Genomic DNA, 14,325 nt, shown 5'->3' on the forward strand with positions numbered 1-14,325 from the left:
GCGCAGTTCCTTTTCCTCCGTACGTTTGAAAGCTGGCACGGCGAGCACGTCTGTGTTTGTAGTGGCTCCCCATCCCGGCTGAACTATACAGTAACGGTAAGCCACCCCAATGCTTTAACAGCTAATATATCCAGTAATACGGGATTCAAACTTGACAATTGGGTCATAGTCTCAACATCTTGCGATTAGGTACATAATTTTTGAAAATTAGCTAACTTTATGGTTAGCACATAACACATTAGCTAGCGCTAGCATTAGCTTGGCGTAGACCAGCTTCTGGATCAGTCTATTTACTGGAAAGTGGATATAGCTGTCCATGCTGCTTTAGATAATATTAAACGTAATGTTTTGATGTAAGACAGTGTATTAATATATTGCTTATGTTAAATATAACTATATAAGATCAGGTTCTTGCGATATAACGACCGCCATGTGCTTATATTTCAACTTTGAGAAGACGAGAAAACCTGTAAACTGCTAGCTTGGACGTTAGACTGCTGAAACCGATCTGGAGTCAGCGGGGCCAACTGACCTAATGCCAGATTGAGGCTAAGTAGCCTAGCTATGTTAGCTGCTAGCAAGCTAACGTCAACCGCAGACTAGAACTATGACTGGAACTAGCTGACAGTCGGTAAACTTAGGTAACGTTAGCAATAATTGCATTGACTTGTTAAATCAGTGCATTTCAACAGTTACATTTGGCACACATTTCTTAACTTTTAATCACGTTAACACGATTTTATAGGAACAAATACACACGTTTTTAGTAACCTTCCGTTAAGTTTGTGTACAGGATTACTCAGCATGAAGTAATCCATGTGTAGTAAGGTAATTAGCCTCTTAACCAAATTGCTGCCTGACATTGGTTTATGTCTTTCACTCATCCACTCGTTGGTTTTATCGCCTTTAGTCACGAGCATGGAACTGAATGATGCTAACCTACAAAGCCTCACCGAGTTCCTCAGGAAAACACTGGACCCAGACCCTACAGTCAGACGTCCAGGTAATTGCATAGCATGAGCGTGCATGTCTTCATTGTGAAATCTCTGCTTTGCAACACCTGATTTCTATTTATTGTTTTTCTTTCTTAGCTGAAAAGTTCCTTGAATCTGTGGAGGGAAACCTGAACTACCCCTTATTACTACTCACTTTGCTGGAGAAGTCCCAAGACACAGTGATTCGCGTCTGTGCTGCTGTTACCTTCAAGAACTACATCAAAAGAAACTGGCGCATTGTGAGTCTCACTAAATAACATCAAGTGTACATGTTGTTGACTCTAGTGTCTTGTATTTAGGAACAGTGTTGGACTGATTGTGGCTGTATGGAACAAACCGTATATATATATATATATATATATATATATAGTAGCATTTAATGTTTAGTACAACGTCTAGATGTTGTTATTATTGTTGACCTGTGCACTGAGTTGATTTTTCTGCTTTTGTGCTATGTTTTCCAAAGGTTGAAGATGAACCAAACAAAGTCTCTGATCCAGACCGAACAGCAATTAAAGCAAATATAATAAATTTGATGCTAAGCAGCCCAGAACAGATTCAAAAACAGGTACATACTCAGATGTTGCATTACCTTTTAAAGGATCTGATTCAAAGGTGTAAAGGAAGATGCTCAACCAACCCCCTCTTAATCCTTTGCATTTCCACAGTTGAGTGATGCCATCAGTATCATAGGAAGGGAGGATTTCCCTCAAAAATGGCCTGACTTACTAACTGAGATGGTGACCCGCTTCAGAAGTGGAGACTTCCACATCATCAATGGAGTGCTTCGTACTGCACATTCCATCTTCAAGAGGTAGAGCTGACTTCTTAATGGTTTAAAATGTTTTAATGATTACATTTGAACTGAATTGTTTATCCCCTCCCTCATTTTTTTTTTTTTTCAAGGTACCGCCACGAGTTCAAGTCAAATGAGCTTTGGACAGAGATCAAACTAGTACTGGACACATTCGCCCTACCTCTGACGGAGCTGTTCAAGGTTGTGATGACTTACAGTTCAATTACCACAACACACGAGTAGGGCTGCCCCCTCTTAGTGGAATAATTGGTTGTTTTGGTCTTAGTCGACTAAGATTGCTTTTGTCAATAAGTCATTTGTTTGGTTATTTCATGCTTAATTACTTATTTTCAAGAAACGTCTTCTCCTCCGCAGACTAAGCATGAGCTCTGAGCACAAACGCGTTTATACTGTATTCGCTGTTTGTTGCATTATTCTCCAAAACCGCCAGAGAGGGTACAAACAAAATCAACAGTGAAGAATCACAAAGACAACGCGTGTAGCACATAAATATGCCCATATACTGTATGTGTAACCGGTAAAAAGCCAGAAACCAACCTCCATAATCGAGGAGGGATTGTAATTATCTGAAATATCTCATATTCATGGACAAATGTATTGCCTTTGTACAAGCCCTGTAAATACACAAGTTAAGTATTACATGCTTTATAAAGAAACAAAGGTTGAATATCCTGTAAACAATTAGATTTTGCTGCAAAATATTTACTCGGATGAAGATTTTTAAGACCTCTTTCTAAAGCATCGCAAAACGAATTTGCCTATTTTGTATGATCACTCCAAATGTAAATAGTTTTTTTTATCAGTGAACTATATGTGACAGTTTAGAGGTGGTCCGCGCCAAGTTACAAAAACTCAGAGGCACACGACCACGTGCGCGCCAGTGGTGATGAGCTTTAGTCAACAAATAATTGCTTGGGTTAAGGACAGCCCTACTTATGAGTTGTTGTATACCATCTGATAAATGTTGACATGGATATGATGACGTTCCAATATGAAGTTGTATTTGTAGTTCATTTTCTCTCTTCTTTGCTGTAGGCCACCATTGAGTTGTGTCAGACTCACGCTACAGACGTCAATGCCTTGAAGGTCCTCTTCTCTTCCCTCACACTTATCTCCAAACTGTTCTACAGTCTTAACTTCCAGGTCAGTTCAATTTTGCATTGTTCTTAAAGGCTTTGCTGCTTTGGACAGTTGCATACAGCTTGAAACAGCTGCTATGTAAAGTGTCCTATATTGAGGACTTATGCTAACTCCATACTCACCATCTCACACATGGCAGGCTGCCAGGCTTGCAATACACTGGCAGAGTATGACAGGGAGACACACAGCTGACAACCTTGCAGCTACACCAATTGGTGCAGAGGAGACTTGCTGAGAAAGTGACTGCATGTGTCGACTACAATGCAGTCAATGCATAATTGTGGCTGTTAACTCTCCCGGTTGGGTGAACTGGGGACTCTGTTGTCTGCTTTGTGTGTACAATGCAGCTGGCGGTAGATGAAAAATTGAATATCAAAATAGTTTTGATTATTTTCCTGTCAGTTGTCTAATTGTTGTAACTCTAGATTTATCAGGTTATCGTTGTAGCTGGGCGGCTTGTAAGGCACTTGAACCACAGCACCCCTGCAATGCAAGATACTAATGTTGTCGGTTAACAGTTAATGATTGGTTAACGAGGGTCGGCCATCGGTCAGAAAATAATTAGCATCCCTATTACAGATGTTTTTGCAAAACGAATTGAAACACTTGATAGCCAATCACAACACTGAAGGGTATGATACATTTGCTCCACGTAGAGTTCAAGTCGGCTTCTTTTAGTAATCATGTACACTTTCATCAGAGACGTGGCATCAAATGTCCTCTGTACTATTACACAGGACCTGCCAGAGTTTTTTGAAGACAACATGGAAACCTGGATGACCAATTTCCACGGCCTATTGACTTTGGATAATAAACTTTTACAAACGGCTGTGAGTTATTTTTTCTCCTTTCTTTCATTCATGCAATACATTTTCAACTGTTGTACTATACTTTGAACTGTTCCGTGCTATGTGTTTGTGTTCGTCTCTTATGACCACTCCATAGGATGAGGAGGAAGCCGGTCTCCTGGAGCTGCTGAAGTCTCAGATCTGTGACAATGCGGCTCTCTACGCTCAGAAGTACGATGAAGAATTCCAGCCGTATCTGCCGCGCTTCGTCACTGCGATATGGAACCTTTTAGTTTCCACAGGCCAGGAAGTCAAATACGACCTGGTGAGAGTACCGATCCACGGCTGTGTTTCTGTGTTCTGTTCTTTTGAAGTTCACTTTCCCTGTACTAACTGTACACCTTGTCTTTGTTGCAGCTCGTAAGCAATGCCATCCAGTTCTTGGCATCAGTCTGCGAAAGGCCACACTACAAGCATCTATTTGAAGACCAGAATACACTCACTAGCATCTGTGAGAAGGTCATTGTGCCCAACATGGAGTTCAGAAGTAAGTAAATGCTTTGTTCTCATCATCAAATTGCTCCTGGAAATGTCATATGTGGTTTGCTGAGTCGGGGCTCTGCTTGCTTGGACACAAACGTTCACTTGTGTGCTGTGTGATACCGACCAGATCGCTTGTTCTGCCTAATTAGGTGCTGATGAGGAGGCCTTTGAAGATAACTCCGAGGAGTACATCCGGAGGGACCTTGAAGGATCTGGTAAATATTTAGATTATTGCTTCTCACCTCCCCTAATGTACATTATTTACATAAATATACATAAGAATATGTAGTTCCTCCTCTCATTTTGAGTTTGACTGTTGTTTGGGTGTCTCTCTCTCCTGGCAATCAACATTAGCTGGACTCCATATGCTCTATAGTTACATAATCAATTGGTTACACTTAAAACATTGCGTTTAAATAGAAGGTTTCCACATAAAATAAATGGATGGGTAACATAACCATGTCCCCCCATTGGTAACATTGTTCCTCATTGTTTCTCAGACATCGACACTCGTCGTAGGGCGGCATGTGACTTGGTGAGGGGCCTTTGTAAATTTTTCGAGGGCCCCGTCACAGCGATCTTCTCCGGCTATGTCAACTCAATGCTGGGCGAGTACGCCAAGAACCCCGGGGAGAACTGGAAACACAAAGATGCCGCCATCTATTTGGTCACATCACTGGCATCGAAAGCACAGACGCAGAAGGTATTGTTGACTTGAGTATTGAATCTAAAGCTGATAATACACTGAACATTTATAACCACTGTTTGATATGTGTTGAATAATTGGCTCAGTACTCTGTCTTTTTTTTTTATCAGCATGGAATAACACAAGCCAATGAGTTGGTGAATCTGAATGAGTTCTTTGTGAACCACATTCTCTCAGACTTGAAATCCCCCAACGGTAAGAATACCATTTATAAATGTGATGTAGAATTACAAAAAGTATTATGTACAACAGGTGCCTCACTTTAGCTTTGGCTCAGTGAGCTGTGGTGACTAATGTCTTAGTCTCACCTGTCATGTCCCGCTTCACTATATTATGATACAAAATATTGTCCAATGTATACACATGTATTAACATCACATACTTGTCATTGTAGTTAATGAGTTCCCAGTGCTCAAGGCAGATGCCATCAAGTATGTCATGATCTTCAGAAGCCAGGTATGAACTGTTACTTTCTCTGCAATATTTTCAAATTTCAAAATGCAAAATGAATACATTAGAGAGCTTCTTCGCCATCCTTTTCCTTCAGCTTCCGAAGGAGCAGCTGCTGCAGGCAGTTCCTCTGCTGATAAGTCACCTGCAGGCACAGAGCACAGTGGAGCACACCTACTCTGCTCATGCTCTGGAGAGGCTGTTCACCATGAGAGGCCCCAACACCACCACTCTGTAAATATGGAGCGATGTAGAAAAATAGACTGATATTTGTGTGAACCAAAGCAATTTGTGAATATTGCTCACGGGCATTAGGTGAAAGTGAGCATTTTTTCCATTTTTTTTATATTTACTAGGATGTGTGAAGTAATAACCAATTCCTAAAATTGGGAACATTGCGAATTAGTTGAGCTTTACTCCAGAGATCACTTCCCCTCACAGCAATGATAAGTACAGAAGGTCTTTGTCCATCTGTAGAGCTACTAAACCCATTACTTTAGCCAATCATCCTCTCTGTATGTTTTTCAGCATCACGCCAGCAGAGATGGCACCATTTACTGAACAGCTGCTCAACAACTTGTTCAAAGCACTGGCTCTTCCTGGTTCTGCTGAAAATGAATACATCATGAAAGGTAAACCTGACTCTCTGTCATCTAAATGCTCCTCATGCATGTTTCCGTTATTTTAAGTAGCCTCATCGTGTCTTTCTTTTAATCTTTACAGCCATCATGCGCAGCTTCTCCCTGCTGCAGGAGTCCATTGTCCCCTACGTTCCCACTCTGATTGGTCAGCTCACTCATAAGCTCCTCTTAGTCAGCAAGGTAATGCGCACTTTGTTACCATTTATGGATACACATAGACTCACCAAGATCCCGGTTTGTTCAGGGGGATACATGTGTCAACTCAAATCTCGGTCTCCCATTCCCAGAATCCCAGCAAGCCGCACTTTAACCACTACTTGTTTGAGTCCCTGTGCCTGTGTGTCCGGATCACCTGCAAGGCCAACCCCACCACGGTCAGCAGCTTCGAGGAAGCACTCTTCCCCGTCTTCACTGAGATCCTTCAGAGCGATGTCCAGGGTGCGTCACATTTGCCCATAGAATTTATCTACGTGTGTAGATGATGTGCTCGTAAACCCGGATGGTGGCTGAACAACTCGCACTCATCCTCCTTTTTGTCTTCTGTTGCAGAGTTTCTTCCATACGTGTTCCAGGTGATGTCTCTCCTCCTCGAGATCCACTCCAACTCTATTCCCTCTTCCTACATGGCTCTGTTCCCTCACCTGCTGCAGCCTGCGCTATGGGAACGGACAGGAAACATCCCCCCTCTGGTGCGCCTGCTTCAGGCTTACCTGGAGAAGGGAGGTGCCTCTATCGCCGGCTCTGCTGCAGATAAAATAGTAAGTGATGGCAGACCGTGTTGTGTACAACAGAACATTTTTTACTTTAACAGTGATTGTTTCCCGGTTGGTTTTATTCTTAACATTTATGTATTGTGATATTTATACATTATATTGACTCTTGAATCTCATCATGCTCATCTTTCCCTTCCAGCCGGGCTTGCTTGGAGTTTTCCAAAAGCTTATAGCCTCCAAAGCCAATGACCACCAAGGTTTCTACCTTCTCAACAGCATCATAGAGCACATGCCCCCGTGAGTTGATTATAGTTGTGTTCTCAGTGGATCATCTATAAAATATTGCACCTGGTGAAATGTATCTTGGTTAAAGTCATGGCATGTTTTGTTAACTTGAGCTGTTGTTGTTTTTGTTTTTGCCAGAGAATCTATCATTCAGTACAGGAAACAGATCTTCATTCTGCTGTTCCAGAGGCTCCAAAGCTCCAAAACCACCAAGTTCATCAAGAGTTAGTACAATCATCTCGTAACCAACAGTCGTGTTCTGTTCCGAGCTATTGAGCTCTCGAACATCGTCATTGACGGAGCGTGTGCCTTTAACTGGTGATATCAGCCGTCATAGTGAAAATGAACGGTCTTATGATGCCATTATTCTGTCTTTCTCACAGGTTTCTTGGTGTTTATCAACTTGTATGGTGTCAAATACGGAGCCATTGCACTTCAGGAGATTTTTGACAGCATTCAGCCAAAGTAAGTGTAATTTTTAATACAACCCACAAGAGTTATTGAGTGGGTTAGTCATCTATATGCATATTTATTATGAGTAATAGTTGCCTGAAATTTCACCGTGTGATGATGCTGGTGTCTTTCTCCTGCCTGCAGTAGAGTAACTATTTCCTGATCCCAATGCTTTTGTAGGTCTCTAGTGTATCTTATGTGAGGACAGAAGACCGGTGGTGAAATGTACAGTTTTAATCCTGATTGCTTTTTGTGTTGCAGAATGTTTGGTATGGTGTTGGAGAAAATAATTATTCCAGAGGTACAGAAGGTGTCTGGACCAGTTGAGAAGAAGATCTGCGCTGTTGGCATCACAAAAGTCCTGACTGAATGTCCTCCAATGATGGACACAGAGTACACGAAACTCTGGTAAGAGTCGGCCTGAAGGAAACGCAACCATTGTATTCCTCTTTTTCATGAAGTTACTTGGTGAAGACCCCTCACACACCCTCGCATCAAGACACTGTGGGAGTGTACACCTGTGTTTGATAGATTTGGTGTCCCCAAATTGTTGCCTACAGCTACATGGCAGAAACGCTCTCCTAATACATACTGGATGTGTTATTTGTTTTTTGTCCTGAGTAAACTTTAAGCAATGATTTTGGTTTTAACGTGTCTGTTCAGGACCCCTCTGCTGCAGGCGCTCATCGGTCTGTTTGAGTTGCCAGAAGACGACAGCATCCCGGATGACGAGCACTTCATCGACATTGAAGACACACCAGGCTATCAGACGGCATTCTCGCAACTGGCCTTCGCCGGGAGGAAGGAGCACGACCCGATAGGAGACTCTGTCGGCAATCCCAAGATCCTGCTGGCTCAGTCACTCTACAAGCTCTCTACTGCCTGCCCGGGAAGGGTATGTTAGACATGTGGGGAATATTTAGCACATTTTGCCAAAAGACATGTTGTGTGGTTATTTTCTTTCATTAAAATGACATGTTAAGATGATTGCGTAACTGCTGTGCTCCGGCGCAGATGATGCAGAAAGCAAATGAGTGATTCCTGCTTCTTGTCTCCATTTTTTATTTTATTTTGGTGCAGGTTCCCTCGATGCTGAGCACCAGTCTGAACGCAGAGGCCCTCCAGTATCTGCAGGGGTACTTGCAGGCAGCCACTGTGCAGTTGGTTTGAAACGGATGTGATGGTATTCACCTAATAAGGAGCCCACAATACACTGCAGGAGGCCTGAGGTCACATGACAGATCCTGCTTCAGCTGAATTTGGATCTTAACAGATTTGCTTTGACTTGACAGTTTATGATGGATTTTTAAGGGTTTTTAAAGATGTGACCAACACTTGACCTAAAAGGATTTGGATATCAAGTTCCAATATAATTGTCAGTTTATTTCATAAATGGCAGCAGCAGTATAGTTCAACAGTATTGTGGAACAGCTGAACATCACAATCATATGGGAGGGATTTCTTTAACGCTTCTTTTTGTATGTTTGAATTCCTTTTTATGCTTCTGGAGACTTCAGTCTGTGGCTCAGACATAATGGATCATATATGTTCTGTTGCATGTTATCGTCTAGTCTTTATTTCAAATGTTTGTTATTGTGAATAAAAAGAGGCACTTGTATAGATCTGTTATCATCACAGCCTCTTTTATATGAGAATAATGAATCTTGGTTTGTGAGTCTTACTGGCTCTTCAGCCTTCAGTTCAGAGGTAATTCACTAACTTTATTGATGAACAAGAAGGAGGAATTTGCTTTTCATGTAGCAAAAAGCCTGGCTGTCCTCCGGATCCAGTTATGGTTCTTTGTAACCAACCATACTGGGCTCTACCTTCACATAACAAATGAATATATTAAGATAATACAGTGTGAACCTTTTGGCATCTGCATTGGTCCATAAAGTTATAAGACAGACTGACGGAGGTCTTAGGATTTGATGTGACCGTTGGAGCTCTTCAGTTCCACATTCTTGATGAAGGGCAGCATGCATTTGTCACCTCCCATGAAGCGATATGTTGCCAGATTTGCCTCCCAAGGAAGTAATCTACAGAAAGGAAGGAAGGAAAACAAAATAGTCCAAAGTTGATTTATTTGTCTTGGTCCCAAAATATTTCTCTTTTTTTCCTCATCAATAATGGCCATAGCATTCACTCTATAATATACTCACGCTCGTGTCAGGAAGGGGATGTACATAATGCGAGGAATGCAGATCATTTGCTGTTCGGCTAAAATGGCTTTCATGGACTGCTGTACAGTGTAGAGAGGATCCAGAGGTGGAATTAGACTCCGAAGCTCCTTCCTGGTAGGTTTCAAACAAAAAGTGGAGACTATAGAACCTATGTTTTAATGACTACAAAAGTTGAAATGATGAATGGTGGCTTCTCACCTGATTTCACAGCCTGCAAACATCCCTGTGTCTACAATATAAGGGCAGACTAAAGTGGTTTTGATGCCGTCCATGTCGTCTGCGAGCAGCTCATGCGTCAGTGACTCGTGGAAACCGACGGCTCCAAATTTACTGGCACAGTAATCCTGAAAGATTGAATACCAGCATTTCTGTTCTTCAGAATGGATTGTTCTGGGATTTGTCTGTTCAGTTTGTGGTTGAAGTCATTAATCACGTCCCTTACCTCTACACACGCAGTGCTGAATAGTCCGAGAGCACTGGCAATGGTTACAATGTGACCGTGGTTCTTTACTTTCATCTGAGGCAGGAAGGCCTTTGTCATCTGTTGGATTATGAAAGTTGATTTTATTACAACAGAAATAAAGGTTTAATAAGCTGATCGACATCAACCCGAGGCAAGCCCTTCAAACACGTAGCAGCCTGCCATTTGACTACCACAAAAATACAAAAGATGCCAGATACATGGATCCCACAGGTCCTTGATATCACTGAAGGTTTGAGGGGACAAAATCAAGGCCCTGAAAGTGGGAAGGGGAAATGGTTTATTGAAGGTGCTTTAATTTATATATTGTGTGCGAGAATAGAAAAGTGTTTTTTCAGCTTCTGTAAAGCTAGTTCTCACTTTACAAAATGTTCAGTGTTCTAGCTGTAGTTAACCTTGATCTTTCTCTCAAACTATGCTGTTGGTTCCTTAAATTTAGAGGAATTGGGCCAGGAAAGTCATTAGAAGGTCCTTGAAGTTGATGTTTAAGAAGGTGTGGCAACCCTGCAAATATTACTCGAAACTATTGGGGATATCTGCAATACATATCCAGTATTCTATTAAATGTTAAAACAGGTTGCCCGCTGACTGCCATGTCAATAATATTGAGTTTACAATCAGTGTATTTGAATGTTGCCAATTGTGGAAAAACCTGTTTTTATTACTGGTGTCTTATTTTTAAAACCACAAAGTGATCCACAACATGAACCTGTGGCCTCATGAGGCTAGATTACCAAGGGGGCAACTGTTGAAGGGCTTCAAACCCTGAGAGACCCCCACCCCACGTACAAATACTACTAAATGCACAGAGAGAGGAAAGCGGCTGGAGTTTATTAGGAGCCCAGCATCTCATTGTTGCCCATTTGTCCACATACAGTAGGCTGTGGTGCAGCTGCCAACTATTCCCAACGGTGAGACATTCCCCTTTACCAGATCAGGTGCTGCATTAGAAATGCTTTCACTAAAATGAGCACCCACTCACTGCACGTCTGTCGCTGATATCTTGATGCTTGGTGCTAATGAGCTTACCCGTGTATTGTATGAGCACGGGACTGAGGCCTTAAGAGGATCAAGGGCGGGGGTCACATGATGCTGGTGGGCTCGCGTGGGCTCCTTTGATTCTGATGATGAGTGTTTGGGGTTAGTGCCACCTACTAGTAACGTCCTGTTAACCTGAACACATTCAACTGTCATTAGTGTAGTGACATAGTGTAGCTCTGCGGCAGCACAGGCTGCTCTGATCCCTTCACACATCAGTGCACAAATACAGACCCGGGCCAGCGGGGAGGACTACAACGAATAGATGTTACGTAAGTCATGACAGGATAGATGATGTTTACTGTGTCGAGCAAACTGGAGTTTTACGCTTTCAATTGTGCGTAAAAGGTGCGTGCGTCAGTCTCACCCAAAACAGCGCGTGGCAGTTCACCAGTAGAGTCCTCTCCAACAGCTCGTCGGGACAGTCCAGCAGCCTGCGTCCGGCCACCACGCCTGCGTTGTTGACCAGAATGGAGACATCCCCGACCTCCGCTCTCACCCTGTCCGCAGCCTCATAGATACCCTGACGCTTGGACAAGTCCACCGTGTACGTGTGCACCTGAACTCCCAGCTCCCGCGCCAGCTTGGCGGTCTGCTCGTTGGCAGCCGTGTTGCAGTCCCACAGCACCAGATGCGACCCCTCTTTGGCAAACTCCAGGGCGAACAGTCGACCCAGCACGCCCCCGGACCCCGTTATCAGACAGAGCTCTCCATCAATGCACTTCAGCCTCGGGCGTAGGAAAGTCTGGATGACGGCACTCAGGATGGAGTAGGTCAGGTCAATGAGCATCAGCACCAGGTCCACTATAAAAATCATGATGGTCCAGTCCTGTAAAAGAGCCAAATAAGCAGACCTCCAAGTGTTGGAGGAGTTGATTTTCTCTCTGTGACGCGGGATTGGACGGTAATTTTATATAACTTGTGTGTGTGCCCGGATTAGGACGCTGACGGATGGTGGCCACCAATAGAAAAGGCTTTTTGTCTGATGACCAAGGAGCTGTCTGACTAACCCGTGCACATTCATGACAAGCTCATAAACAGTGGCCGAGGCAGGGATTAAGAAAACACTCAAATCCAGAGTCAAAGCAGCATGTAACGCCATATTTTATATCATTAAACTGAGGGAGATGTATACATTTACCAGCATACTAATATTCAAGGTTTGTTTTTTTCTTCAGTATCTGGACCCTGTGGTTAGCAAACCATAATAGAACTTAACATATTTTTTATTTAACCAATAGCTTGTTATTGGAAAGTCGGTTCAGATAAATGCTTGGCACAAACAACACAAGCAGCGGCCTTCTTCCCATACACTCATCACCCCTGATGCTTTGGTTTTATACACAGGAACCCAAGTGACAATAAATACATTCCAGGTGGACACACTTTCATGCTAATGTAAGGTCTTTTCTGTGCGAAGGGTAGGTTCACATTTCTAAAGACAGTCGAATACTGCAACTTTAGAAAACACTTTAATTATCTAACCTGAACCATAATGTATTTATCTCACAGCAAATGATCTTCTCACAGATAGTATGGAGAGGAGGAATGATTACAGTAAGCAGAACTTTAACTTGCACACATGAACATGCTAGTAGCACAAATATTTTCTTTTTAAATAATGGAAAAAATAAAGAACCATGACCTTGAGCAGCAAAGCTAAAAGTATGCAGCACCTCTAGTTCTTTTCTGTCTCGAGGTTTTGCTGTGAGTCTGCTGAGACGGTGACACTGAGTTAGAGAAAACCCGCTTATTATCTGACTGGTTTTTAGTGTTTAGCATTCAAAGGCCTAATCATAATGGTGAGAAACAAAGGACTCAGTTCAAATGTATTTCCTGTGTTTAGTGTCAGGTGGCTGTAACTGAATAGGTATATAGTTACTTTAAATGATAGTCATTTTTAAATAAAGGCTGTCCTTCGTTTCTACCTGTAACCATTGGATTTAAGGAACACATTTGTTAGTCAAGTGACATTTTTAAAATATTAATAATTAATAATATCATTTTTTATGAAGAACTAGTGTCTTATAACTATATTTTGATTTGGGTAAAGCATCTACAGCTTTTGGAAAGTGAGCTGACAATAGGGTTAACTTCTTTTTCAGTTTTTTCCCTCAAACATGTTTTTTAGTAAGAGTTGTGTGGAAAAGATCACAATGAATGGTGTATTATGTAAAAGGTAACTCATAACTTAACTTACTCTTAGCTGTGTTTGACTTGTTATGTAAGATCTTCACCCCAGCAACAACTGACAACAGCAAACTAATTTGCACAAGCATAAGTTCAGTATGTTATCCATGACTGGTCACCTCTTACGTAGACATTCCTTTCATCTATAATAGAAAGTTATTCCTGATCCATGATGTGAGGTGGATTATCCAACTCACAGTAAAATGTTAAGGTGATAAACTGCTTAGCACGTGTGCAGAAATCCCTAATACAGTAGCATGCTTCTCACATTATATAAGTACTCTTCTTCTCCTGGTTACATTATTAACTATTCATCACAAGTATTGTACTTCTTCATTTCAATTCGCATCCGTGACAGAGTAAAAACAAATGTCATACAAAGAAGTCCCGGTATACTGTGTCAGAATCAAGGAGCAGAAGAAAGGAGATATACTACATCAGCTGCACTGAGGAAGCTGCAGGTGTGTCTGCGGCCGCAAGAGGGCGGAGCTCCACGACCAGAAAGGTGACACTCCGGAAATGATTGATTACCGGGTCATAGGCCAGGGCCACCTCAAGCACAATTACGTTTAGGTTCACATATGGGTTGTGGTTGTAACACGCGTCATTGTACCTGGCCGTATTAAAAATATAATGATGGTAGAACCCCTTTCAGCTCGTTTTGAATTTGAGGAGCGCAGTGGGACCAGAGAGGTCGACTGGACTGGTTATACTGGGACCAGAGAGGTCGACTGGACTGGTTATACTGGGACCAGAGAGGTCGACTGGACTGGTTATATTATGCTTTGAGAATGAACGAGTTGACAAGGTGAAGCGGGAGCAGACTGTGGAGGACTTCGCTGTGCCAAAGACTTGCAGGCTACCATTCAGACACGTGAGTACAACAACACACTGCTACGTCA

The 14,325-nt window shown here is 42.4% G+C and overlaps 2 protein-coding genes across 2 annotated transcripts; one reads left to right on the forward strand and one right to left on the reverse strand.

Moving 5' to 3' along the window:
* Nucleotides 1-7: 7 nt before the first annotated feature.
* cse1l (CSE1 chromosome segregation 1-like (yeast)) lies at nt 8-9,153 on the forward strand. The gene is made up of 25 exons (XM_031845311.1): nt 8-96; nt 911-1,003; nt 1,092-1,234; nt 1,462-1,563; nt 1,664-1,809; nt 1,902-1,992; nt 2,848-2,955; nt 3,690-3,782; nt 3,898-4,065; nt 4,158-4,287; nt 4,433-4,498; nt 4,784-4,986; nt 5,100-5,184; nt 5,384-5,445; nt 5,537-5,673; nt 5,968-6,071; nt 6,163-6,260; nt 6,368-6,518; nt 6,630-6,838; nt 6,993-7,090; nt 7,217-7,302; nt 7,462-7,543; nt 7,793-7,939; nt 8,195-8,426; nt 8,612-9,153. Exons 2-25 carry the CDS (start codon nt 919-921, stop codon nt 8,699-8,701), a joined length of 2,916 nt encoding a protein of 971 aa, XP_031701171.1. The 5' UTR covers nt 8-96; nt 911-918; the 3' UTR covers nt 8,702-9,153.
* Nucleotides 9,154-9,409: 256 nt separating this feature from the next.
* On the reverse strand, nt 9,410-12,050 carry LOC116382339 (retinol dehydrogenase 10-B-like). Its single transcript, XM_031845325.1, has 5 exons — nt 11,601-12,050; nt 10,157-10,255; nt 9,913-10,058; nt 9,694-9,825; nt 9,410-9,570 (listed from the first exon to the last, which is right to left on the reverse strand). Exons 1-5 carry the CDS (start codon nt 12,048-12,050, stop codon nt 9,453-9,455), a joined length of 945 nt encoding a protein of 314 aa, XP_031701185.1. The 3' UTR covers nt 9,410-9,452.
* Between the last annotated feature and the right edge of the window lie 2,275 nt (nt 12,051-14,325).

The sequence above is a fragment of the Anarrhichthys ocellatus genome, unplaced genomic scaffold, assembly GCF_004355925.1.
Source record: "Anarrhichthys ocellatus isolate YVR2014 unplaced genomic scaffold, GSC_Weel_1.0 scaffold1, whole genome shotgun sequence".
NCBI lineage: Eukaryota > Metazoa > Chordata > Actinopteri > Perciformes > Anarhichadidae > Anarrhichthys > Anarrhichthys ocellatus.